We start from the raw sequence: 27,142 nt of genomic DNA, 5'->3' as shown, positions 1-27,142 counted from the left end.
AAAAAGCATGAAAAAGTAACAATTCAATACCTAATTTGGTTTTGTTTAAGTAAAAGGCTATGTTCACTCATTCAAAATAGTTACTGAGCATCTTTTATGCACAAGGCACTGTGCTAAGTGCTGAACTGGATAAGTATTGTTCAAAGACCCTGGGAACCCACTATAAAGCTCTTGAAATAATTATCAGGGGGAAAAAAGCAGGCATTTTATTCATCTCAAGGAGCTAATAATGCCACCATATTGTACAGCATAATGTACTAAAAAAACATTCACTTCGGAGACAAAATTTCCAAATCCTACTTCTAGGCAGGTTGAACATAAGATGCTTCCCACGGCGGACTAGTTTTCTAATGCACTCCAGTTTAAATACCTTTCATTCCAGGAAAACACCCTTAAAACTATTCCCTCCCTTAAGGCTTACACAAGGAAAGATCAGACTAATACTTTTTAATTTCAGGATTTTTCACTTTGAGGCAGCCAGGAGTAACGGCCAAGGGCACAAACTCTGAGGTCTGACAGACATGAATTAGAATCTTAGCGGAGACCTTGGGCACACCTTTTTAAATCTCAGCAACTTCATGTATAAAAATATGCTCTTTCTTACCTTGTAAGATTACTGTTGAGGGTTAGTGATAATAAACATAAACCAGAAAGAACTGTTCTGTAACATGTAGTACCATCACCAGCATCGTCAATGACACCTCTACATCTGACAACAGAGGTTCCATTTCTCACTCTGGCCTAAGTGTGGACAAATAGTGAATTCCCTTTCCTCATTCTTCCACACTGATCAAAAGAATTTTAAAAATATTTGTAAAACTAATATGCAAGTACCATAAATATAGTCATTTTTTAGGTTTCTGTCTATAATAACTGAAGATAGTGTACAGCTCAAATTCCTCTCAAGTTAACCATCATCCTGCTACCCGATGTAATTTTAAAAAACAACCTGCCTGAGAGTTCTGCTTCCAGCATGATACCATGAGGCACTCCTCAGACGTGTTCCCCAAAGAAACTGGTGCAAATTATAAAAGCACATTTAAAGTTTCAGAAATGGTTCATATAGCAAATGAAGAAACACACATTCAAGAAAAGCTACTACAACTCAGAACAGCAGAAGTCTGTGGTATTTCAAACAAAATCCACTCAATCCCTAATCCCTCATAGCTCAGCAAGATAGAAATTCTACTCCAGATTGGGACAGCCAAGAACACAGGGCTCCCTCTCCCCAATTCCCAGTTGGAACATTATCTTCCTAGAAGAGGCAGGGCATCAGTATTTCTCATCCTTGCATTCAGCTACCTGTAGCTGAAGCTAAGTTCCAGGAAAGTGCAGCCAAAAGATGGGGGCTCCATTCTTCTGCTCAGGCCCTCTCATGGGATGAAGGCTTTTTACCTGGGGTATAGCACCACTGAGAATAGTGGCGTCTGACTGCCCCTGTCTTGGCTTCTTGGCAGGAGTCCCCACTGAGAAAGGCAAGCCAAGAGATCCAGAGCAGGTGCCGGTCCATCCTCCACTAGCGCTCCCCTCCTAGAGAGTCACTCAGAAGCGTGACATAGTTCCCACCTATACCAGGTAGGCTCAGAGATTTTGCCTGGGGAGAAACAGGCCACAGAACAGAGAGCTCTGAACAGAGAGCCCTGAAGGAACTGAATTCATCTGCAACAGAGTGTGAAGTTCAAGCCTAAGGGCACTCTCAAAACAGCAGGAGGCTGTGGCCAAAGGCGGTTGGGAAGATATTGTTAGATTCATTGAACAGGCTAAACCGTAGGCTGGCCAGCTTCCAAGAGAGAAACAGTAAAAGACACAGCTGGGAAGGGCACTCTTGGGAACAGAAAAAATCTCAAACACTAACCTAAGAAACTATTCCTTCAAAGGAGCCAGTATGGACCTGTCTATGAAGCAATTTATGCCACAGGGCATTGCTGAAAACAACAGTGTTGACCTGGCAATTAATGGAGCTTAATAGCTGGTGTGGTCAAGGAAGAGTTACAAAAGACCACATATTACATTTATATGAAATATCTAGCCCAATCTATAAAGACAGGAAGTGACTGCTACGGCTGAGGAGGGCATGGGGTTTAAGAGAATGACAGCGAAAAGTGGCAAGTCTTGAGATGACAAAAATGTTCTAAAATTAACTCTGGTCTTGGTTCCATACATCTGTAAGTATACTAAAAATTATTGAATTGTACAGTTTAAATGGGTAAACTACAGGGTGTGAATTACACACCAATAAAGCTGCTATTAACACATCAGCACAATAAAAAGAAGAGAACACCTGCCTGGGTTCCTTTTCTTCCAGCTCCTGATGTGTCCTCAGGCTTATAAGTAAGAGCTACCAAAACAATTTAAATGTGTCAGAACACAGCCAGGTGTCTCAGAACTAAACCACTTTTTGGACTTAAATCTCAGTCTTCCCAGTCAATTTCTGCTCATGGTCCAATGAGCAAGCTGAGGGTTGTACCAGACTTCCTAGGGGCTCTAGAACCAAGACTACTATCAGGCCACAAGTCAGAACTGCCCAGGGAACTTGTCAAAAACACACATTTCAAGCTTCACCCCAGAGAAACTGACTCATTATGTTCACAATGGGGCCCAGAAATCTGTATTTTAAAAATCACCCCAAATAATCTGAATATCCATACAGGTTTGGTGACCACTCACAGCATAAACAGGCTCAAGAATATTCTTTCATGATTCAAGTGAGCTGACTCCCTTTCTGCAACTCCCCACATCAGATGCAAAGAACTGATTTTTCAAAAGTTAAATCCACCTATTACATATCTTCTTCTAAGACTTCAATTAAGCAACAACTGTAATGTGCACACAACAGGCCTATATGCACATTAAAGATTTTTCTCTAAGTACAAAGATTAGAGAGAAAGTTTATTTTTAAAAAAAGCTACTTTTGCCTTGATAGAATACATATTTCTGGCTGCTAGGCTTTTTTTAAAAGTTAGTATTAATTTCTGATAAGAATATTTTCAGTTTTTCACACATATAACGCACTTACACATAGGTAAAACTTAAAAATTAAAAAACTTTGGGAAAGATTTCATGTCACGGCATATTACAAAAGTAGGATAATATAAAAAATAAAAGAAACATCACACAATAATAATGGGAAACAAATCAATATTTATTTAGGGTAAAGAAAATAAATTCTTATATTCTGCCTATATGACATTGTACAGGATTATGATCCATTTTCTCACAGTATCTACTGAGAAAACCTGTTTAATGAAGAAATTTTCTAAAAATTGGAATAAAACCTTCTGAGGCTGTGGAAGGAACTTCTCTTGAAGCGTTATAAACAGGATAGACTGTCACAGTTTTAAGATAGGTGGTCTCAATCATGCTGTTAAAAGTGAATAGTCTTAAAGGCTTTTAAAGCACCATTCTTACTTTTGTGATATTATCATTCATTGATAGCTGTCAATTCAGAAAGGCCATTTAAATGCATAAGTTCTTTCAATGAAACTTTTTTATATGTTAGCAAAAACAAATAATCATAACAAAACTTTTTACATTGTGTCTCCTCTGCCAAAAGATTACAATAACATACATTGATAACAGTTCACCAGAAACGAGCTTATGTAGTAGGTGAAATGAACTTTTGAGAAATAAATAGGAAGAAAAGTAATGCCCAATGAAGAACTTATACACATTCTGACTGTAGCCATGTTTATTGAAAATGATGGAAAACATTCTACTGCAAAAGTCTTTATATATTGCAAATTGACAGAAGAAAAACCTGTTAAGAGGAGAAGCCAGTTTAGCGAACTGGTTTCATGAACATAAAGAATGGCAATATTTCTAAAGGATCAATGAGTAAAGGTGTTCATACCAATTAACAATATCATCTGATGGTTGAACAAAATAGTAGATAAATTTGTTTTTATAGCACTGAAATCAACTTCAAAATCAGCATATACTTTTACCTGAAATACTACTTTTTCTATATTCAACAACAAACACAATATAACTAGCAGAAGACTGATTTCTCCCCAAACTTCCAAAGTTGTGAATCAATAAACTTGCCACTGACCTACACCAGGTATGTATTTATTTGACTTCTGGTGTAAGGTGGTAAACTACAGTTGTATTTTAAATAATAGCATTTTTACTCTGTGACAATGCTTTATTTTTATCTCCTATGAATTGTACATAAAATAAACATGGGATTTTACTTTTCTCTTCTGTCATAAAATTTAAACTGTAAGAATAACCTGTTGTCCCCAAGGCAATGCAGTACTCTGAATCAGCCAAGTAAACTTTATAACAAATTTGGCTTTCTCAATAGTTTGCAGGGATATAACAAAGCAGTGAAACGTGAAATTCTGATAATACCAAGTTGACTTTGTCTACTGAACACTCAAAAATGGAACAACTTCCCAGCACTATGGGGGGACAAAATATGCAAACTAGAATGGCAGTGACATTTTATAATAAACTTAATAGTATACTAATAGCTAAAATGCATAATTCATGTTACAAATGGTTGTGAAGTTCTTTGCTATTCTTAACTGTAAAGTATCTGTGTTATTTTGGTCATGAAAAGGTATCTGAAGGAATTAAATAGCTTGAGCACATTGGAAGGACATCACAATCTACACGGGAGTAAGGCTGGCCATCCTTTAAGCAAAATGAAAAGCTAGGAGCTCTAAATAACTAGTAATTGGAGGGAATTCTCTATTATGTGTATCAACTTGATGATATGCCCATTAATTATAATATAAAGCAACAAGAATACTTTTTCAACCCAAAGTGCTCTCTTTAGGATCCTGTGGTTTCCAATGATAGGTAAATAACTAGTATTCATTTTTTCAGAATAAACAATATTCTGAAGTTTTCAGCTTTTTACAGAGTACATACCTTTTATATCTATCACAAATAGCCAAATAACAAAAGAAACATAAAACTCAAGGTTTTTCAACTGTGAAGTGCCAAAAATAACAAGTTTAAATGAGTATGTTAAGCAAAAAATTTTCGCATTATCTGAGGCATATTTGTCTCCATCTGTAATTTTCTTTTTAAATAATATCTTGGTAAATATGTAGAGCTTAGTTATCAACATTTGCTGTTTATCTCTGTGAGCAAACTATGTCCTAAATTTATAGACCTAGATGGTCAGAATGGCTAAGACCAAAAAACAAAAAACAAAACAAGACAGCAATTGCTTCAAAAGATAAGACAATAGAATTAATGAGTATATTGTTTGGGCCTGAATATTTGGAAATAAATGCATCTCATTAATTTGACTTCCATTCTCTAATTAGCTTGAAGAAGTATAAGAATGTTAACTCAAGCATTTTAAGATCAAAGAATGGAAAGCCATATAATTATATATTCTTCCACATATTTATTGACATACAGCCATATCTAAATATGATTAAAAGACTTGGTTAATGTGTAACAGTAAATTGCATCATGATGCTTCCACGAATGGAAAAAAATGCACATTTCAATTAATAAAATATATCCTAAACATCTATAATGTGAGAGAGAGTATGTGACAAATCCTACAAATAAATTTTTCAAAAATTCTGCAAGTTTTACCCAACAAAATGTCAATGCCAAAGGACAACACTGACTGTCCTCAGTTTGGATTGAGATAATTTTTATAAGATTCACTCCTTGGAAAATGTTACCACATGAAATAGATATTCCTTTCATTGTGGTCTATGATACAAAATAACGGCTGAAGGAAGCTAAGCATTTTGTGATTCGAATGGCTTGCAGAACAACTAAAGTTATGACTGTGGGAATACAAACTAAAGAGTTTAACAACTTCTGTGAATCAATTCAACAAGTCCACCCATTTGTTGAACTGAAGTATTGTTTGATTAACTTGATAGATCACTTAATGTGGCCAGAAGAAAATCAAAGCAGATTGTCCATAAATTCTGACACTCAACCATTTATGTTTTTCTTTTTTACTTCCATTTTTGAGAATTAATATTCAAATTAGGAGGTATAAAAATAAAGTGATTCAGCAAAATCTGTCCAATGGCTTTCCATCATACTTAGAATAAAATACGAAGACATATACCCCTATGTGATCTGCCCTAGGCTACTTTCTACCGTTCAGTCACCTCTCACTATACCTCATGATCACTGTGTTCCAGACTAGCAGCCTTCTTACTAGTCTTGGAGTACACCAGGCACAGTCAGGGCACTGGCTGCTCTCCTTGCCTCGAATGTTCTTCCCCTGGTTATCTTCATTCAGATCTACGTTCAAATATTGCTTCCTCAAGAAAAACTTCATGACTGCTGTATCTAATGCAGCACTATCTGTCATCACCCTCTATCAACTTTTCTTTTTCTTTTCTTTCTTTTTTTTTTTTTTTAATAATAGCAAGTATTTCTACCTGACATTATATTTCCATTTTCTCCATCTCACCCCACTAGAATGGCCAGGGACTTGCTTTGTTCACTAATGAATCTACAGTGCCAAGAACAGTACCTGGCTTATATGCGGATGCTCAGTAAATGTCTGGCAAATCAATAAAAGAATGAAAATCCATTAAGTCTACAAATTTTGGTTTGTATTATGGGTTAGACATTCTAAGCTCTAGATATGCAGAACGATCTACCATACTCAACTCTCAAAAAACTAAGTAGGAGGCAAAGACACAAACATGTAAACGAAGTATTATATTTTGAAAACACAGAAAAAATAACGTATAGACTTATTAGGAGGGAGCGGGCAATCACAATGGACTAAAGACAGCCCATTGTCTTTAATTAGCAAATCACTGATGACTTTAACCAAGTATGTTCTCAGTAGTAGAGACAGACTACACCCAATTAAAAAGATAAGAGGTAAGGAATAGAGAAGAATAATCTTCACAATTTTGAAGAACTGATTTACCAAATATCATTTTTGTTCTAAAAAACTGAAAGATTAATATTGAAGAATTTGCAATGTCACCTCAAATGCTATTAATCTTTTCATACAAAAACATATATGCTTTAATATTTTTAGATATGTAATCATTGAGAGTAAATCAGTACAGAGTTAAATTAAAATAAGCACAAAACACTTCTTACCTGAATTTCTAAAATCATTCTGTCAATCTCATCTTGTTGGCTGTCTATTATCTAGAACACAGAACACAGGAAATACATCAGTCTGAATCAAACTGATTTTTCCATTGCTTTTTTAGAAGTACCAAATTTCAAGAAAACAAAAGCAGAGGGAATTATAAATTCATATTTTAAAAAATCAAGGTGTGTTATTTTTTTTTTTACCAGAAGTACTCATATTGAGTATCCTTTAAATAGCCATATGACTTGGATTCACACATACAATACAAAACTGCAAATGTCTTTCGTTAGTGCTTGACAAAACTTTTCTCTAATCTATACAATTTATAAACATAACTTTGAGACAGATTTTGAATAATTTAGGAAGGAAAAAGATATCCCATTGTTTTTGCTAGGAAGTAATATAATTTCTTTATTTGGGCTTTTATTTAAATTTAAATTATTTAAAGTTACTTAAATTACTATTTTATTTCCAAATAAAAATATTGAAACTAAAATTCCATAAATTATAAATATTAGCAAAAATATAAATAAAAAAGAAGTAAGTATAAATTATTTATCTGCAAATTTATTCATATAGTATAGATTTCACTACCAAAGTTCACTATCAAAGGTCATTATCAAAGGAGATGTACTGACCTTAGTAGCATTCTCATTCTGTTCTCTCAGGTTATCATTTTCATTCTGAAGCTGTTTTGCATCTAACATGGGAAGGCGAATTCCATCTTCAAGACATCTTTCTACTTTTTGCTGCAAACTGTTTTAGAAAGACATAATTATATGAAGAAAATAAGCTCCATGTGCTGAATTTGGTAAATGACTTCAACATAAATGAAGTCCCTTCTTAGGGTCTAAAATATTTTTTAAAGCCAGCAATAATAAAGACCTACAGACAGCAGATGAACAAATTGAGTGCCTATATTTCATACAAGTAAGAAATACAATGGAGGCTGGTTATCTTTTCAGAAATAGCAAATATGAGACCAGAGGCAAGAGTTATTTAGTATTATGACATCATTAGGACCTAGTGAAGTCCTTCATGCCCCTAATCTGAGCTCTGTAATCTAAGCCCCATACTTTCCCTCTTCCCAAAAAGCAGAGTTCCTTGATTAGGATGACTGTGCTAGGGAGTCTAAGAATATGGATACCCATCTTCTGCCCTTCATTCTGAGTTCAGCAAAAGTTTGTTTGTAAGGATAGCTGGCGCCTAAACCAGCAGAATTACATCTCTCCTTCATTAACAGAGCAACTATCTAATATACTTATTACTTGGCCTAACAGTTTCTCATGCTATGCTTGGCCTAGAGTTGCGTTTTAGAAGATGGAACAACAAAAAAGTAGTCCCTTCGGTACATTAAGAATAAAAGATAGTGGGGAGGGTATAGCTCAAGTGGTAGAGCACATGCTTAGCATACACAAGGTCCTGGGTTCAGTCCCCAGTATCTCCTCCAAAAATAAATAAATCTAATTACTTCCCCCCACTAAAAAATAAATAAATAAAATAATTTTTAAAAAAAGAAGGGGGGAGGGTATAGCTCAGTGGCAGAGTGCATGCCTAGCATGCATGAGGTCCTGGGTTCAATCCTCAGTACTGCCATTAAAAAACAAATAGATAAATAAACTTGAAACCAAAAAAAAAAAAAAGTCAGATAAGAATAAAAGACGAAGGGCAGACGAGGTGTATGTGGTGGTGGTGGGGGGGGGTTTTGGGGGTGGAATGTTAGCTTTGAGAAAGGAAGAATAGTATTTATTGGGTTAAAAGAAACTTTACCATCAGCAATAATGACCAAAACCAAACACAACAGCAAGACATCAAGGAACAGTTCCACTTTAGCCTGTAATCACACTCGAGTTGCAAAACGCTAAGAGAAATAGACTTACAATGTGGGTTTTGATATTTTCATTATTTTTTTTCTTTCAAGTATTATGGCTATTGTGCTTTCTGTCTCCTGCCTCCCTACAAAGAAGAAATGCTGTATCTAGACTATGGACAAAGAGCTGACAGTCCTAAATAGTATAAGAAAGATGTGTTAAACAATGGCACCAGAGAAGTTTTTATATATTATGAATGTACTGAGTGCTCTGCAATATATATTGTTACTAGTCATAAAAGTATTTGCTTTTTCAGTCTAAAAGTGAAAAATATGTTGTTTTTGTCCCAGTTCAGTGTGAAGACACTAATTCTATGTACTTATAACATTCCAAGAAAATAATTACATTGAAATTATTAAGATCTTTCATATTAAAAAGGGAAAAAAGAACCAGCCATGTAGAGGGGAAAACATACTCTGTCATGGAAAAATATCAAACAAATCTTCTTTCATGTACATTTTTGTTTTGTTTATGTTATGAAGTACACTCACTTAGAAAAGTAATAAATCTCTTGAATAGCAAAGGTACCAACTACCACATTAATCCCATCCATATATTTTACTCAGGTTTTCATTTCTAACGGAAAATTTTTCTTATCTCATCTTTAAATCCCCAAAGTTCTTATGTATTCACAAAGCAGGAAACTTAGGGATATTACATAAAAACAGATAAATGTAATGATATATAATTTATAGTCACATAACACATCTGAAGTTCTTCTGCAACTTAAGTAAGTCTACATCATGTAGCTGAGGAAACTGAAATAACATTCCTACCCCTCAAGTCAAGTGATCCTACAGCCATACAATATTGAAGGACTTTAGAAGACCTTCTTTGGTCCTTTACATCTACTAAAAATCAAGAGAAGTTTCCTAGGATGGTATCATCTCAAGAGAGTATCAAGATAAGACACAGAAAATGGATTCTGAAGTGTACTATACTAAATCTTTCCAAATCAAGAATACTAGGCTCAATGTTCTTCAAAAACCTAATAAAAGAGAAAATCTAAATAAAAGAGAAGGTATAAAATCATATTAAATATGTGAAAGCGCACAACGGAATGAAACAGACATGCAAATTAGTTTCAGGTGTTCCTAGTTCTCTTCATAAAACAGCACAGCTTGAGTTTATGATCATAATGCCCTATAAAACAGAACAAATGCATTACCTCTTTTCATTTTGTTAGAAGATGAAAGAAAAAAGATATACGGTTGAATTAGTGGAGGCCAGGAAGTCGTTTTGAGACTAGCGAATAGGATGTAAGATGTGGAGTAATAACCTAGTTACCTTCCCCACCCCACACCCCGGCAAAAAAAAAAAGGTGATGATGTAACATTTAAAAAAAATACCTGTACCTTCAAAAAATAAAAAAATAAATAAAAATAAAGCAGAAAATTGGAGAAAACTAAAGGTAGAATCAAAGGAATATAAATTTTTTTGGAGGTGCGATGAGAAACACTGAAGAGTGTGAATTGTCCCAGAAATCAGAGGTTTTCTGCACTGAAATCCAAGGAAAAAAAGTAGATCAGGCATATTTAAGACTTTGAAAACAGTAGTAAAGCAATTTTAGCATGGAATTATCAGATGGATTTTGATTTAAAAAGTGAGTTACATTGAATTATATATAACTGATAGAAGCATAAAAGGTACATTTCTTAAGTTTTTTGTTGTTGTCTTATTCTTCAGGATAGTTTAAATCTATTTATAGTTGACAATCTATTAAAGTTTTTTTTAAGTTTTACAAAACAGAGTACACGTAGATGCATATATGGCATAGTTTTCTAGGTTTGTCAGGACTCTAATATTAATTTCCCTGCTTAAATACATTGGCAAACTATATTAGCAGTTAATATTCACTGCAATTCTAACTGTATTAAATTAAAAGAGAAGACTCCCGTGAGGTAAGATATGTGAGTAAACTTGGAAGGTACATGGTAAACAGTCATTTATTTTAAGTAAAATGCCTTATGAAAAATAATAACTATTTTTTATGAAATAAAACTTTATTTATGAAAAATAAAGAATAACATAAAAGAATTACCAAAGGTTTTCTTACCTCTGAACTGTAGTCACCAACTCCTTCTCTTTCCTTTTCTGGCATATTAGCTGTGCCTCTTTTTCTTGGCACTGCTTTTTGAACTCTTCAAGCTCTTTTTCCATATCTATCAAAGTTTCTTGCAAATTCTTATTTTTTTCTTCTAGAACTTGTAGCTAAGGAGAAATTTTTTAAAGTTTATAACACAAGGAATATTAAGTGTGTTTCTACCAGAAAACTGTTACTAGGTTCTCAAGAATTAATAGATTTATGGTTTAAATCACAATATCTGCATTTCATGTACAGTACTTAACATTATCTCCTCCTTTGTGAAAAGGGAGCTGGGAGAATGGGATTATGGAGAAGAGAATGGGGTCAGAAATTTCTAGAAGACAGAGAAAGGTGAATGACCTTAATTTGGGGGTATTTTAAAAATTTTATTTTCAATTGTGGCAAAATATATGTAGCATAAAATTTAGCATCCTAACCATTTTTAAGTCTACAGTTCAGTAGTGTTAAGTACATTCATACTGTTGTACAACTACTCACCAGAACTCTTTCCATCTTACAAAACAAACTCCCTAACGACCTCTCCCCTTAGTCCCAGGCTTTGACTGTCTGTCTCTCTGAATCTGACTACTTTAGGTACCTCATATCGATTTTTCTCTAATTTATTTATCTTTAATCAATTTATCTTTGTGACTAGCTTATTTCGCTTGGCAAAATGTCCACAGGTTCATCCATGTTGTAGCATGTGTCAAGATGTCTTTCCTTTTAAGGCTGAATTTTATGTATACACCACAGTTTGCTCATCCATTTACCTACTGGTGGACACTTGGGTTGCCTCTGCCTTTTGGCTATTGTAAATAATGCTGCTATGAATATTCATTGTGTACAAACATCTTTTTGAGATCCTGCTTTCAATTATTTTGAGTATATAACCAGAAATGGAATTGATAGAGCATATGGTAATTCTATTTTAAATTTTTTTGAGGAACCATCATATGGTTTTCAATAGTGGCTATACCATTTTACATTCCCGTCAATAGTGCACAAGGGATTCTAATTCACCACATCATTACCAATGCCTGTTATTTTGCTTTTCAGATATTAGCCATCTTAATGGGTGTAATGTGGCATGAGTACATGTTTTAAAATCTATATTCCTCTCTGTTCTTGCTCATATAAACTCCTATGGGTCCTTCTTTATTTTTTCAGGACATCATCCTCTCTTAGTTTTACAATTTATAAATTAACATAAACAGATAATGTGTTGTAAGTCTAGAGTCTACAGAATAATGATACTCCATGGATTAGATCAATGATTCTCAACTAGGAGTGATCTCCTCCCACTCACCCCAGGAGGCATTTGGAAATATCTGTAGACATTTCTGGTTTTAGGGGGAAGAGGAGGAGCAGTGCTATGGGCATCCAGTGGGTAGAGCCCAGAGATGTTGTTAAGCATCCTTTAATGCACAGGACAGAATCCCATGACAAAAAAATTACCTGCCCTCAAATGTCAATAGTTCTGAGACTGAAAATCCCATGCTTAGAAAGATTGTGAGAAAAGACTGAAGAGTAAGTTTAATGGATTTACAAATAAGTCTTCAAGACGACAGGCCTCAACAGAGTTGGTAGAAAGATTTTGGATGAAAAACTGCTAAGAAAGGAAAATGGTCAGAAGAGAAGTCGGAGGAGTAAATGCGGTCATAGATTAAAATATAAGAAAGAATGCATGGAAAGATTAATAAGAATGATTAAAACAAATCAAATACCTGGAAAGATAGCCCTAAAAGGTCTTGTTAAGCCTTGGTGGATCCCAGAGAATACTGGGAAAAGTCAAAACTGAGGGACATGCATGTGTGTGTATGGGGTGGGGCATCACTGGTTTAGGAATGAAGAGTTCAACAGTAAATGACAGGTTCATTAGGAAGGGAACTGCATATTAATTAAGAACAAGAAAGATCTATTTATGCTTAAATGAAGAAAAGTTTCTAATTAAAGTTAATAAAAATAGCAATTAAGCACAAAGATGTAATTTATAATTAGCCAAATATATAAGTAAATTTTAATTACAAAAATTTATAAAATGAATAAAAATAAAAAATTAAATGTCTAAAGAGTCAACTTAAAAGTAATGTTTTCATGTCACTTAAAGATAAGCATTTTATTTCCCGTTACCTGTAGACTCTGACTCTGCACATCATCAAGAGTTGGAAGATCAGCTAGATACTTTTCCAAGGTCTCAATTCTCCTCTGCTTTTCTTTATTTTGTTCAGCCTCCTTCTGGCATTTCTTTTTCAGGCTACTGATGTATCTATCTCTGGTTTTAAGCTAAAGAAAAAGATTATGAATATTTAATGGTTCTGTGTCAAAAAAATATTATCAAAACCAACATCCTAATCTCAGGCATCAGTGTATTTACCAACAGTTCCAGATATAGTTAAGACCACCACCAACTTAAGTATGATTTATCTTATTTCATAAATTCTAAGATTCACATTTTTCAAGTTCTCCTAACACTGAAATAAAGAGTTTTGGAATTTTTGTTTGATTTTACAACTGATGGTTAGCCAGGTAACAATATTGGTGTAGTTTTTATTGCCTGTACATGTGTAAATTTGGTCAAGACTATCGATATCTTTGTCATTTCAACAGTGTTATGTAGACGTTGAAAGTGTGTTGAGTTTAAATGATATTTAAAATACCTTTGAAATGCTACATTATAATTTGTCACTGAAAAATGTTATTTGGTACCCAGAAAGACAGAAATAGTATTTGGCTTTTAGCTACTTCTGAAACAAGGACTTCAGCTTAAATAACTTGAAGTCATTTGCTTATAAAAGAAAGACCACTTTTATTTTATTTACCAATCCTTCATGTCCCACATGACAAAGATATAGGGCCCCAAAAGAAAAAGGAGAACAGTTATTGGTGTCTCATCTCAGTGTAGGCAACTAACTTTTAAAAAGTTTTACTATTACTTATAAAAACATAATATAATATACAACGGTATTCTGATCTCTCAAAAAAAAAAGGGGCGGGAAGTGGCTGGATTTTTGTAAATAGCACAGGGTTTCCCAAAAGTTGCTATAAAACTAATTACTTCAATATAAATATAACCTGGTATGACACCTGGCACAGTGTAGATGACATAATTATCTGCTGAAGGAATGTCACTGACCTCATTCAACTTTATGAAAAATACCTACCTTTTCCTCCAGTTTCTTCTTCTCTTCACTAAATTGGCTTATTCTTTGTTTGAGAAACTGATTGAGCTGTAAAACCTCTTTCTCAGTAGATGCGCGTTTTTGCTCAAGCTCGTCTTGCTGGGAATGGGATGCTGACTGATCTGAAAATGGAGTCTGGAGGGAAGTGTTCTCATATTGTGGCTATTCAGAAAGAAAAAAATATAGATAAGGTTTTAAAAGTTTACTCGTCTTGAACAAATGGAAAGAAATTAGAAATGAGGTACAGCACAAAGAGTACACATAGCCTTTAACAACAGACAGACCTTGGCATAAATCCCAGCTCTCCTGCTTCCTAATTACGTGTCATGATTAAATCAAATCGCTTATTATCACCAAGTCATGTAAAGTCCCTAGCACAGAGCAGATGCTTAATAAAAGGCAGCTATTATTTGGCTAAAAAGTATAATTAGAGTGTAAAAGGTACACTATATAGAAGTAAAAATTCTAGGGAAATAAATAAAAGCTAAAGAAATATTTCCTCACAGGTGATCATTTTCAGCTAATACTAAATTCAATAGGTATTAATAGTGTTTCTCCTAGCTAGCCAAAGTAATGTCCATGAGATCAGGGATTTTTGTCCATTTAACAGTGACTGGCACAAAATAAATGCTCAAAAAATAATTGCTGAATGAATAAATGCTACTATTCTTTCCATGAGTAAAGCTTTGAAGGAAAGTCAGACAAGATCTTTCCCCTCCCCTTCCCCTTGCAGCATTAGAATCTGGAAGGGGAGGGCAGGAAATATAAATACTTCCACAAAGAAATTAGAATGTGATAAGTGCTATAAGAGATACTAACAAAGTAATGTGAAAGTAAAGAAACAGATTATTTTTTCATTTACTAAATATATATGTTATGCACTGTGTACTGGGGAGTCAAGAGTTAATAAAACAAGGTCCCACCAGTTTAAAGAAGCGTCACACAGAAAAAGACGACAAAAACTGTCTAATTGCTAAGACAGTTATATGTGTAGTAGCTCTGGAAGGGTTTTACAGAAGTGAACTTGAACTAGGCCTTGAAGAACTCATACTTCTTCAAAAGGTAGAGACGCAATTCAAAAATTATATAAACAGTATGGTACTAGCACAAAAACAGAGACATAAATCAATGGAACACAATAGAGTCCAGAAAAGCACTCATACTTATTTGGTCAACTGATCTATGATAAAGGAGGCAAGAGTATACAATAGGGAAAAACAGCTCCTTCAATAAATGGTGTTGGGAAAACTGGACAACTACATGAAAAGGAATCAAACTCACCATTTACAAAAATAAACTCAAAATGGATTAAAGACTTAAGTATAAGACCTGAAACCATAAAACTTCTAGAAGAAAACATAGGCAGTCCACTCTTTGCAATTAGATGAGCAATATTTTTTTGGATTATGTCTCCTCAGGCAAGGGTAACAAAAGCAAAAATAAACAAATGGGACTAAATCAAACTAAAAAGCTTTTGCACAATGAAGGAAACTACCAACAAAATGAAAAGGCCACCTCTGAATGGGAGAAGATAATGGAAAATGATATATCTGACAATGATTTAATATCTAAAATATACAAAAAACTCATACAACTCAACATGAAGAAAAAAGCAATTAAAAAATGGGCAGAGGACTTGAATAGACATTTTTCCAAAGAGAACATACAGATGGCCAACAGGCATGTGAAAAGGTACTCAACATCACTCGTCACAGGGGAAATGCAAATTAAAACCAGAATGAGACACTACCTCACACCTGTCAGAACAGCTATCAGCAAAAAGACAACAAATTAACAAGTGTTGGCCAGGATGCGCAGAGAAGGAATCCTTTGCACTGTTGGTGGGAATGCAAACTGGTGAAGACATTGTGGCAAACAGTAGAGCAGTTTCTCAAAAAATTAGAACCAGAACTACCATATGATCCAGCAATTCCACTCCTGGGTATTTATTCGAAGAAAACAAAAACGGTAATTCGAAACGATATATGCAACCCTATGCTTACGGCAACAGTGTGTACAATAGCCAAGATATGGAAGCAACTTAAGTGCCTATCAATAGATGAATGTATAAAGAAAATGTGGTACATAATAGAATATTACTCAGCTACAAAAAAGAATGAAATCTTGCCATTTGCAACAATATGCATGGACCTGGAGAGTATTATGCCCAGTGAAGTTAAGTCAGACAGAAATAGGCAAATTTCATATGATTTCACTTATATGTGTAATCTAAAGAACAAAACAAATGAACAAACATAACAAAAACAGCATCATAGATACAGAGAACAAACAGGTGAGGGAGATTAAGAGGTACAAACTTTCAGTTACAAAATTAGGAAGTCACAGGTATGAAATGTAGTGTTGGGAATATAGTCAATAATAATGTAACATCTTTGTATGGTGGCAGAAGATAACTAGACTTATCATGGTCACCATTTTGCAATGTACAGAAATATCATATCATTATGTTGTACACCAGGAACTAACAGTGTTGTAGGCCAATTATACTCCAAAAACAAAAAAACTCAATGGAAAACAAAGATCAGATTTGTGGTTCCCAGAGGCAGGGGGGAGGAGGAGGGGAAATTGGATGAAAGTGGTCAAAAGGTACAAACTTCTAGTTATAAGTAGTAGGGATGTAACATACAGCACGATAAATATAATTAACACTGCTGTATGTTATATATGAAAATTGTTGAGAGTAAATCCTAAGAGTTCTCATCACCAGGAAAAAATATATTTTTTCTTTTATTTTGTATCTATATGAGATGATGGATATTCACTAAACTTATTGTGGTAATCATTCATGATGTATGAAAGTCAGATCATTAGGCTGTACACCTTAAACTTACACAGTTCTATATGTCAATTATATCTCAATAAAACTGGAAGGAAATAAAATTTTTAAAATTACATAAACAGCATTTATCATATATAGGCTATTTCAAATCAAAGATGACAGACTCAGGTGATGCCCTTTACAAACTCAAATTCTAATGAGAGGCATAAGAGAAACCCTTAGATAACCATATAGGACACAGAATGGTATGGCAGCCAAAGAAAAGCCATCTTAAGTACAAAGTGTTGGGAGGTGAGAGGATAAATGAAGAGGGCTTTGGGAGAATTAGGGAAAAGGCTTTACTGGGGAGGTAGCTTTTGAGACACTTTGAAAGTAAGCAGGATTCTGGCAGGAATGGAGAAAAGGAGATAAGCATACTAGAAAGAACATTCTAAAAAGGTAAAAGATGGAATACATGCAGAGTACCCATGTTTGTTTAAAGGATAGATTTTAAGAGGGAGAAATTAAAATATCTAAGTGGGACCATACTTTAGAATCACAAGTTCAGAGTTCAACCTTAATTCACTGGAAATGGGAATTTAGTAATGGTATTATATAACAAGAAAGTTACACGATTTAAGAAGTCTGTGCTATCAACACCCCAAAAGAGAAAGATTTTTAAAAAACTGATAGAAATAGCAGAAGAGAACCTTTTTAAAATCCCCAATACCAGAACAGTAGCAAGATGATTAATTCAGAAGGTCCAACATCTGATGAGAAGGAACACCAGAAGTTGAAAAAACATGTTTCCCAAAAATAGAGGACATAAATACTAGCATAATGAATAAAAATAAATAAACTCCAAGGTATAACCTCTGAAATTTCAAGAGGATGAAGAAATAAATCTTAAAAGCTTCAACAACAACAACAACAACAACAACAAAACATTTGACACAAAGAATCTGAAGGGACTGAATTTCACAAGAGTTCTGAAAACTGACCAAGATGACCGTGGAAAAATGCTTTCTGATTTCTAGGGAAAAATGACTCTGACCAAGATTTCTATACCCATTCTAAAATGTCTATTTTAAAAAGATAATTTCTGAAAAAGTATGTTCTCAGTGTTGTCAATAACTAACCCATCTCAGCAGGTATCTCTGAAATATCTACAATCATCTTTCCTCCTGGCCAGATCCTCACTCTACAGTCTCAGAATACACTTCAGATCTCACTAATGGAACCAATATTCTTCGGCCATAAAACTAAAAGGTCCTAGATTTTATACAATTCTCTTTCCATTTTGAAAACCAGATTCCATCACCAATTTACTGGCCCTATATTGTACAATCCCATATTTACCCTTACAAAAACTGCTTTCATCAAATCAAAGATGCTATCAATTTTAAGATATTATTTTAAGAGAAATGTTGATATGTGGCAATTTTTTAACATGGAGGGAAAAAAATGTAGATCTTAGAGTAAATGAAATATGATACCAAAAAAAAAAAAAAGTCTGTGAACTCTGTTTTGTAACTCTCTGTATTATTCCCTAGCATTTACCCTAGTGTGAAAACTCTTTAGATTAAAGTAAAAAGAAAAGAGGAAAGAGGAAAAAGGACAGGAGAGTGCCACAACAACTGGAAGCAGTGTTGAATTAAAGGATGTGGTGACTGGATGTGAATATATCACTTGAAATTATCTTAACCTATTTAGCTAAAAAAAACAAAACCCCGAAAAACAAGGAGCTCAACAAGAGCATTGACAATAGAAGAAAGAAACTCTGGAAGCAGAAATGAGAGGATATAGAAAAATTATTTTTTAAAATGTGAATGGACAAGAAATGTTAACGATAACTAAAGGTTTGAAATTCTGAATCTAAGTAACAGGGAAGATCATATTCTGAGCAGAGGCAAGGTTATATGGGAGAACAGGTCTAAGTAGATGTACTTAATTACAATTAAAGCCTATTGATATTAAGACACCAGCTGAACATACAAATAGATATGAATATCAGGGAAAGAAATCAGTCTAGAACCCAAGAAAATGGCTAGGAAACTGTAAAAAGTTAATACAGATTTACGATTTCCAGTCTGGCATATAATGAGCTCAGAATCTGCCAATCTGTTTTACCAAGTAAAAAGCTGAACAAACTTAAAAATCAACAACTCTTCTTCGATGTCCCAGAGAAGTGACGTCACAGGGAAAACTGCTCCCCCACAAATTCCATAAGCAGACAAATAGAAGCAATCATATTTACTGGAACAGAATTACCCATGGGAACCAGTGCTGGAGTAGGAAGACCAGGACTGTGATGAATTTGCTGAAGGCTCAGAGTGAATAAGTCTGAGAGTCAAAAAGTACAGGGGCACCTGGTCATAGAGGACACACAATTTTCTTGAGTTTTACCACCAGAAGCTCTATCAGGTCCTCACAGTATCAGAGAAAAATCTCCTCATGCTTTCAGCAGAGGAGGGGAAAAAAAAAAACTATTTTGAAATGCCAGAACACCATACTCTTCTTAACAAGGCCCACCCTGAGGAGAAACTATTTTACCAGAGACTAACCTACCTAGAAGGGAACCAACAAGCCTAGAAGGAAAATACTCCAAATCAGTTCCCTCTAGTGTTCCACATGAGGGAAGAATTAATATCCAACTCCAGTTGCCTCGAGCCATCTTGTCCCACCTAAGGGTGGGAAGGAAAAAACTGACAAGCACTGGTGAAGTTCACAGTCCAGGAGCACAGGCTCATGAAAAGACTAAGATCTAGTCTAAAGACTACAGAATGTTTCTCCCTCTCACACACCTTACCACTACAGTACTACAAAGGCCTATTGACCACATTTCCTTTTACCAGTACACCTGGGGAGACTGAACAAGCATCAGAACCAGAGTCAGATATGCCACAAATATTGGAATTATCAAACCACAAATTTTTTAAAACTATAATTAATACGCCAAGGGCTTTAATGCTAAAGTAGACAGTGTGCAAGAACAGATGGATAATGTAAGATCAGAGATAGAAGTTCTAAGAGAGAATATAAAAGAAATTTTAGAGATCAAAAATACTGTAACAGAAATGAAGAATGTCTTTAATGTGGTTATCAGTAAACTAGACAGGGCTGAAGAAACAATCTGTAAGCTTGAGGATATGACAATAGAAACTTCCAAAACCAAAATCCAAAGAGAAAAAAGATTGGGAAAAATAGAACAGAATATCCAAGAGCTGAGAGATAACTACAAAAGTTTTAACACGCATGTTACAGGAACACCACAAGGAAAAGAGAGAAAGAAAACAGCAATATTTAAAACAATACGATTGAGAATTTCCCAAAATTGTCAGACACCACAACCCAGATCTAGGAAGCTCAGAGAACACCAAGCAAAATAAATGCCCCAAAACTACACTTGGACATATCATATTTAAATTTTTGAAAATCAAAGGTAAAAAAAAAGTCTTGAAAGAGGACAGAGGGAAAAACATCTTACCTATAGACAGGAAAAGATAAAAGTTTTATCCAGCTTCTCAGAAACCATGCAAGCAAGAAGAGAGCAGAGTGAAATTTTTAAATTGTTGAGGAAAATCCCCACCAACTTAGATCTCCATATCTTATGAAATTATCCTTCAAAAGTGAAAGAGAAATAAAAACTTTCTCAAACAAAAATTGAGGGAATTTGTTGCCAGTAGACTTGCCTTGTAAGAAATGTTAATGTTAAAAGAAGTTCTTCAGAGAGAAGAGAAACAATAAAGGTTAGAATCTTGGATCTACATACATCTAGAAAGGAAAAGCATCAGAGAAGGTGTAAGTGAACATAAAATAAAAGCTTTTATTTTTCTTAATTGATCTAACAGATAAAAGATTACTCAAAATAGTATTGACAACAATGTACTCACACACGTGTGCCCATGTACACACTTACATATAAGTGAAATGAATGACAGCAATGATACAAGGAAGAGGAGCAGAAGTTGAGGAACACTTAGTATTTGCACCTCCCAGGAAAAGCAGTATTACCTGCAAGTGGACTTGTATTGGTTATAAACATATATTGCAAACTCTAGGGTAACCACTAAAAAAATTAAACTAAAAAAAATCTTTTAATTAAAAAAAGTGTAATCTATATGGTAAAAAAAAAAAAGAGAGAAAATGGAATCATATGAAATGCTCAATTAAAGCCACAAAAGACAGAAAAGATCTAGAAGAGAAAAACATGAACAAAGAATAAGAGCAACAAACATGGTCAATATTAATCCAACTATGTTAATAATCACTTTAACTGTGAATGGTCTAAATACATCAACTGAAAGAGATTGTCAGAGTGGATCCAGAAACAAGATCCAACTATATGTGTCTACAGGAAACTCACTTTAAATATAAAAACTTATACAGATTAAAGAAAAAGGATGGGAGAATGGGAAAAGAGATATCATGCTAACATTAATCAAAAGAAAACTGGAGTAGCCATATTAATTTCAGACTTAAGATTACAAAAATTTATCAGGAATCAAGAGGAGCAATACATAATGATAAAAGGGTCAATACTTCAAGAAGACATAACAATCCTTAATGTGTACATGCATTAAAATATGTGAGGCAAAAACTGACAACTGCAAGGAGATACAGGTGAATTTACTATAATAGATGGAGAATTTATAACCCTCTATCAGAAATGAACAGATTTATCAAGCAGAAAATAAGGACACAGTTGAACTTAAGAGCACCATCAACCAACTGAATGTAACTGACATCTACAGACAACTTCATCCAACAAGAGATTATTCATTCTTCTCAAACTCACAAGGAACATTCACCAAGACAGGCCACATTCCAGGCCATAAAACACACCTTAAAAAATTTAAAAGAAGAGATATCACACAATGTATGTTCTCAGATCATAATGGAATTATACTAGAGCTCAACAGAAAGGTAGCTGGAAAATCCCCAAATGCCTGGAGATTAAACAATACATGTCCAAATAATATATGGTCAAAGAAAAAAATCTCAAGAGAAATTTTTAAATATTTTGAACTAAATGAAAATAAAAATACAAATTATCAAAATTTATGGGATGTAGTGAAAGTAGTGCTTAGAGGGAAATTTATAATATTGAGTACATACATTAAAAAAAAAGAAAGACTTAAAATTAATAATGTAAGCTTCCACCTTAGGTAACCAGACAATGAAGAACAAATAAAATCCAAAAGTAGGTAAAAGAAAAGAATAAAATTGAGGGCAGAAATCAATGAAATTGAAACAAGAAGAGATAAAAATCAATAAAACCAAAAGCTGGTTCTTGAAAAGATCAATAAAACCAATAATCAGATAACCAGGCTAACCAATAAAAGAGAGAGAAGACATAAATTTACATCACTACAGATCACATGGACATTGAAAGTATAATAAAGAGATATTATGAACAACTTGATGCCTACAAAGTTGATAATCTAGATGAAATGGACCAATTTCTTGAAGGACACAATCTGCCAAAACTCACACAAGAAGGAACATACAATCTGAATAGGCCTATATTTACTAAAGAAACTGAATCGATAATTAACAACCTTCCAAAACAGAAAGCATCAGGCTCAGATGGGTTTACTGGTGAATTCTACCAAAAATTCAAAGGAAGAAATTATACCAATTCTCTATAGTCTCTTCCAGAACACAGAAGCAGAGGGAATACTTTCTAACTTATTTTATGAGGCCAGAATTATCCTAATTCCAAAACAAGACAAAGACATTACAAGAAAAGAAGACTCAGATGAATATCTCTCAGAAACAGATTCTCAACAAAATATTAGCAAATTGAACCTAACAATGTATAAAAAGATTATTCACCATGACCAATTGGGATTTATCCCAGGGATACAGGCTGATTCAGCATTCAAAAAATCAATTAATGTAATCCATCATATCAACAGGCTAAAGAAGGAAAATCATATGATCCCATCAATAAACAGCTACAGAGTTAATGGTGAGAAACTCAAAAGCTTTCCTGCTAATATCAGGAAAAAGGCAAAGCTGTCCCTCCCACCACTACTTTTCCACACTGTACTGGAAGTCCTAAAGAATACAGTAAGAAAAGGGAATAAAACTTATGCAGATTGGGAGGGAAGAAATAAAACTGTTTTTGTTCATAGACAGTATGATCACCTATGCAGAAAATCCAAGAGAACTGGCCAAAAAAAAAAACTCCTGAAACTAATAAGCAATTATAGAAAGGCTGCAAGATACAAGGTTAATATATGAAAATCAGGTGCTTTCCTATATACCAGCGATGAATAAGTGGAATTTGAAATTAAAAACACATTACCATTTACATTAGCACCCTCCAAAATGAAATAGTATAAATCTAACAAAATATGTACAAGATCTATACAAGGAATACTGTAAAACTCTGATCAAAGATATCAAAGAAGGGCCAAATAAATGAAGAGGTATTCCTTGTTCATGGATAGACTCAATATTGTCAAGGTGTCAAGTTCTTCCCAACTTGATTTATGGATTCAATGCAATCTCAATAGAAATACCAGCAAGTTATTTTGTGGATAGTGACAAACTGATTCTAAAGGTTATATGGAAAAACAAAAGCCCCAGAATGGCCAACACAATACTGAAGGAGAAGAACCAATCAAGATGGAGGACTGACACTACCTGACTTCAAGACTTACAGTAAAACTATAGTAATCAAGAGTGTGCAGTACTGGGGAAAGAACAGACAAACAGGTCAATGAAACCGAACAGAGAGCCCAGAAATAAATCCACACAAATACAGTCAATCTTTTGACAGAGGAAAGGCAATATAATGGAGCAAAAACTGTCCTTTCAACAAATGGTGCTGGAACAATTGGACATACATATGCCAAAAAAAAAAAAATCTAGACACAGACCTCTTCACAAAACTCTTCACAAAAATTAACTCAAATACACCATAGACCTAAACATAAAATGCAAAACTATAAAACCTCTATAAGATAACATAGGAGACAACTCAGATGACCTTGGATATGGCAATGACTTTGTTTTTTGGAGATCACAGCACTTTTTATTTCTGTAATATGGACTGAGCAGTGACAAAAGCAAACTACATCTGGCATTTAGGGGCAAGGCATGCCAGTGAATTCTTCTGGACTTGGCAGTCAGGTGCAGTTGGATACAAATAGTGTAGCTTAATTAATAAAGCAGAAGTCCAAAGTAAATGCCAGTTCACTGGTTTGGTGTTCTCCTAGCCAGGCTGTAGGGCCCTAGGTTAGAGCATGAGGTATAGACCCTGGGAGGATAATCACCTTACTGGAAATAATTTCACTCTGCACAGTTTGAGAAGGAAGGGAGCCCTGAGGCCCTGGCAGGATGGAACTTGCCTGGAGCTAGTCTGCAGAGGGGCCAAAGGTGGCAATGACTTTTAGATCGCTACCAAGGAGCATGCTCCATGAAATAAACAACTGATAAGATAGACTTCATTAAAATTTTCTGCTGTGCAAAAGAAAGTATCAAGAGGATGAAAAGACAGTCCACACACTGGAAGAAAATATTTGCAGAAGACACAACTGATCAAGAACTTGTATCCAAAATACACAAAGAACTGTTAAAATTCAATAAGAAAACAAACATCACAATTTAAAGGGAGGAAAAGATCTGAACAAACACCTCAAAGAAAATATACAGATTGAAAATAAGCATATGAAAAGCTGTCCATCATATATCTTTAGGGAATTGCAAATTAAAACGACAATGAGCTACCACTATATACCTGTTAGGATGGCCAAAATATAAAGCACTGACAATATCAAATACTGGGGAGGATATGGAAGAATGGGAACTTTCATTCATTGCTAGTAGAAATGCAAAGTGATACAGCCACTGTGGAACACAGTCTGGTGGTTACTTAAAAACTAAACATATTCTCACCACATGATCCATATCATGTTCCTTGGTATTTACCCACAGGAAGTGAAAACTTACGCCTATACAAAAAACTGCAATGCACATTATTAGCAGCTTTATTCATAACTGTCCAAATCTGGAAGCAACTAAAATTTCCTTAAGTAGGTGAATGGATAAACAAACTGTGCTACACCCAGACGATGGAATATTACACAATGCTAAAAAGAACTGAGCCATCAGTATGTGAAAAGACAGAGAGAATTTAAATGTATATTACCAAGTGAAAGAAGTCAATTGAAATGCTATATACTGTTTGATTCCAACTATATGACATTTTGGAAAAGATAAAACTAGAGACAGTAAAAAGATTAGTTGTTGCTAGGACAAGGGGAAAGGAAGGATGAACAGCTAGAGCACATAAGACTTTTAAGGTAGTGAAACTTCCATATGATACTACAATAGTAGATACATGTCATTATTATTACATTGGTCCAAGCTCATAAAATGTACAATACCAAGTGTGAACAACCTTAATGTAAACTATGGTCTTTAGGTGATAATGATGTGTCAGTACAGGTTCAACTGGAACAAATGTACCCTGTGATACAAGATGTCAATAGTAGAGGAGGTTGTGGGTGTGTGGGGACATAGGATGGGAACTCTCTGTACTTTCTGCTCAATTTTGCTGTGAACTAAAACTTCCTTAAAAGATTTATTAATTTCACAAAAAAAGCTTCTACAGGTGTTTTTACTCTAATTAAATACATGCATCACTGGAAAACCACTGGCAAATCATGCACTAAAAATAACAGGGCTTATGGAAAAGTAGTAGTAAGAATAATCTACTCAAAACCTATCCAACTTTAAACCAGATCATTAATGAAGACAGTAACTCAGGAGATAAGTTGAACATCCTGGGCAGGGAGCCACGGTTGATATACAAAAACCCATGCATACAAACAGTCAAAACACTGATGTCATTTTGATCAGAACAGGTCTGGTGGTGATAAGATGATGAAGGCAGAACTCCGCAACAGAGGGACTGCTATTCCGGTGGGCAGATAACAACATAATCTGCCGTGAATTGAAAACCATTAATGGAGGAAGTGCATCTCTCAAGGAAGTACAGGCACTCTTATAATTTCCTTTAAATAAAACCTGAAGAGAGTTCCGCTGTTAATGCAGTAGATGAGCCTAAGCCCTTTTTTTTTAAAAACAGCCTGCCAAAAATTCTAATTTTACTCCCATTATTTTAACTCCACTTGCCTAGGGAACAAAACAAAAACACAGATGAACCAATGTGACCTGAAAACTATGCTGACATCATTCTCCTATTTATAATCTGTGTATGAGCAAATTTGCACTACAGAAATGTATTTTGCAGCAGGACAAGCTATAGTTCAACCTCTAGATGAAATTAAGCAGACAGAAAAGTCTGAAGCAAAAGAGCTTTAATTTCTACACTTAATGAATTATACTCATCTTTTATCTCCTTTCTCTGGAGAAGGCCTTTCTTCTCTTCCATTCTGTGACAGTACCCCACCCCACCTCCCTGGCTCCTTTATGAGTTGTGCGCTTCTACTGCCTTCCTGCTGTTCCTGTCTTGTCTTCTTCACTCCCTGCAATACTAGATCATGCCCAAGGCTGCCCAAGGCTTCAACAACTACCCAGGTATACTGATAATCCCTAAATCTCTCCCTCAGACCTATACCCAGGAATCGGGCTTCCTTCTTCATCTCAGTCCCAAATTTACAATATATAAGCTTAACTCACTATTTTTCTCCCCTAAATCTACTCCTGATGGAATAGTCTCTACCCTGGTCATTGATGATATAAACCAATCACTACAGCCCCATTTGAAATGAGGCAACCATCTCTCTCACGTCATTGTCACTAAATCTGGCCCATGCATGGTCACAGATGTTTAACAAGTACTCTTCTCATCCTGATCAACATTGTTTTAAAATTCAGGTGTTCATCTAACTGTTAGACTAATAAGGTAGCATCCTGAATGTTTCCCTGCCTCCAATACCATCTATCTTAAATCCAGTCTCTATTATGCCACTGGAATAACTTCTCAACTTGACCCTGCTTACCTCTTCAACCACATCTCTTACTACTACTCTTCTCTCATTTTATACTGTATCCTTACAGAATAATTTGCAGTTTTCTAAAAGCATTACCTCCCTTGCCTTTAGGCCTCTTTGCATGCAATTTACTATGCCTCAAATATTCTGCTACCTCCTTTACCTGTCTAAATTCTTTTAGTCCCTCAGGTTCTCAGATTAG

At 34.7% G+C, this 27,142-nt stretch overlaps 1 protein-coding gene across 5 annotated transcripts in view; it reads right to left on the bottom strand.

The window, feature by feature from the left end:
* Positions 1-27,142, bottom strand: part of CEP85L (centrosomal protein 85L) — a 177,070-nt gene that overhangs the window by 43,165 nt on the left and 106,763 nt on the right. For 4 of the 5 annotated variants that reach the window (XR_012508651.1, XR_012508652.1, XR_012508650.1 and 1 more), the window contains exons 8-12: positions 14,173-14,352; positions 13,142-13,294; positions 10,982-11,136; positions 7,693-7,810; positions 7,057-7,107 (exon numbers count right to left, since the gene is read on the bottom strand). Coding sequence is in view for 2 of the 5 variants with exons in the window: in XM_074368430.1 (XP_074224531.1) it covers positions 7,057-7,107; positions 7,693-7,810; positions 10,982-11,136; positions 13,142-13,294; positions 14,173-14,352 (657 nt within the window). In the remaining 3 variants the exon portion in view is untranslated. Of the gene's footprint in view, positions 1-3,121; positions 3,758-7,056; positions 7,108-7,692; positions 7,811-10,981; positions 11,137-13,141; positions 13,295-14,172; positions 14,353-27,142 lie in introns of those variants that run through there. The other variant, XM_074368431.1, reaches the window with a different exon arrangement.

Source organism: Camelus bactrianus, chromosome 8 (assembly GCF_048773025.1).
Source record: "Camelus bactrianus isolate YW-2024 breed Bactrian camel chromosome 8, ASM4877302v1, whole genome shotgun sequence".
NCBI classification, from domain to species: domain Eukaryota; kingdom Metazoa; phylum Chordata; class Mammalia; order Artiodactyla; family Camelidae; genus Camelus; species Camelus bactrianus.
Note: the sequence above shows the minus strand (reverse complement) of the source record. Positions and strands in the feature narration are given on the sequence as shown.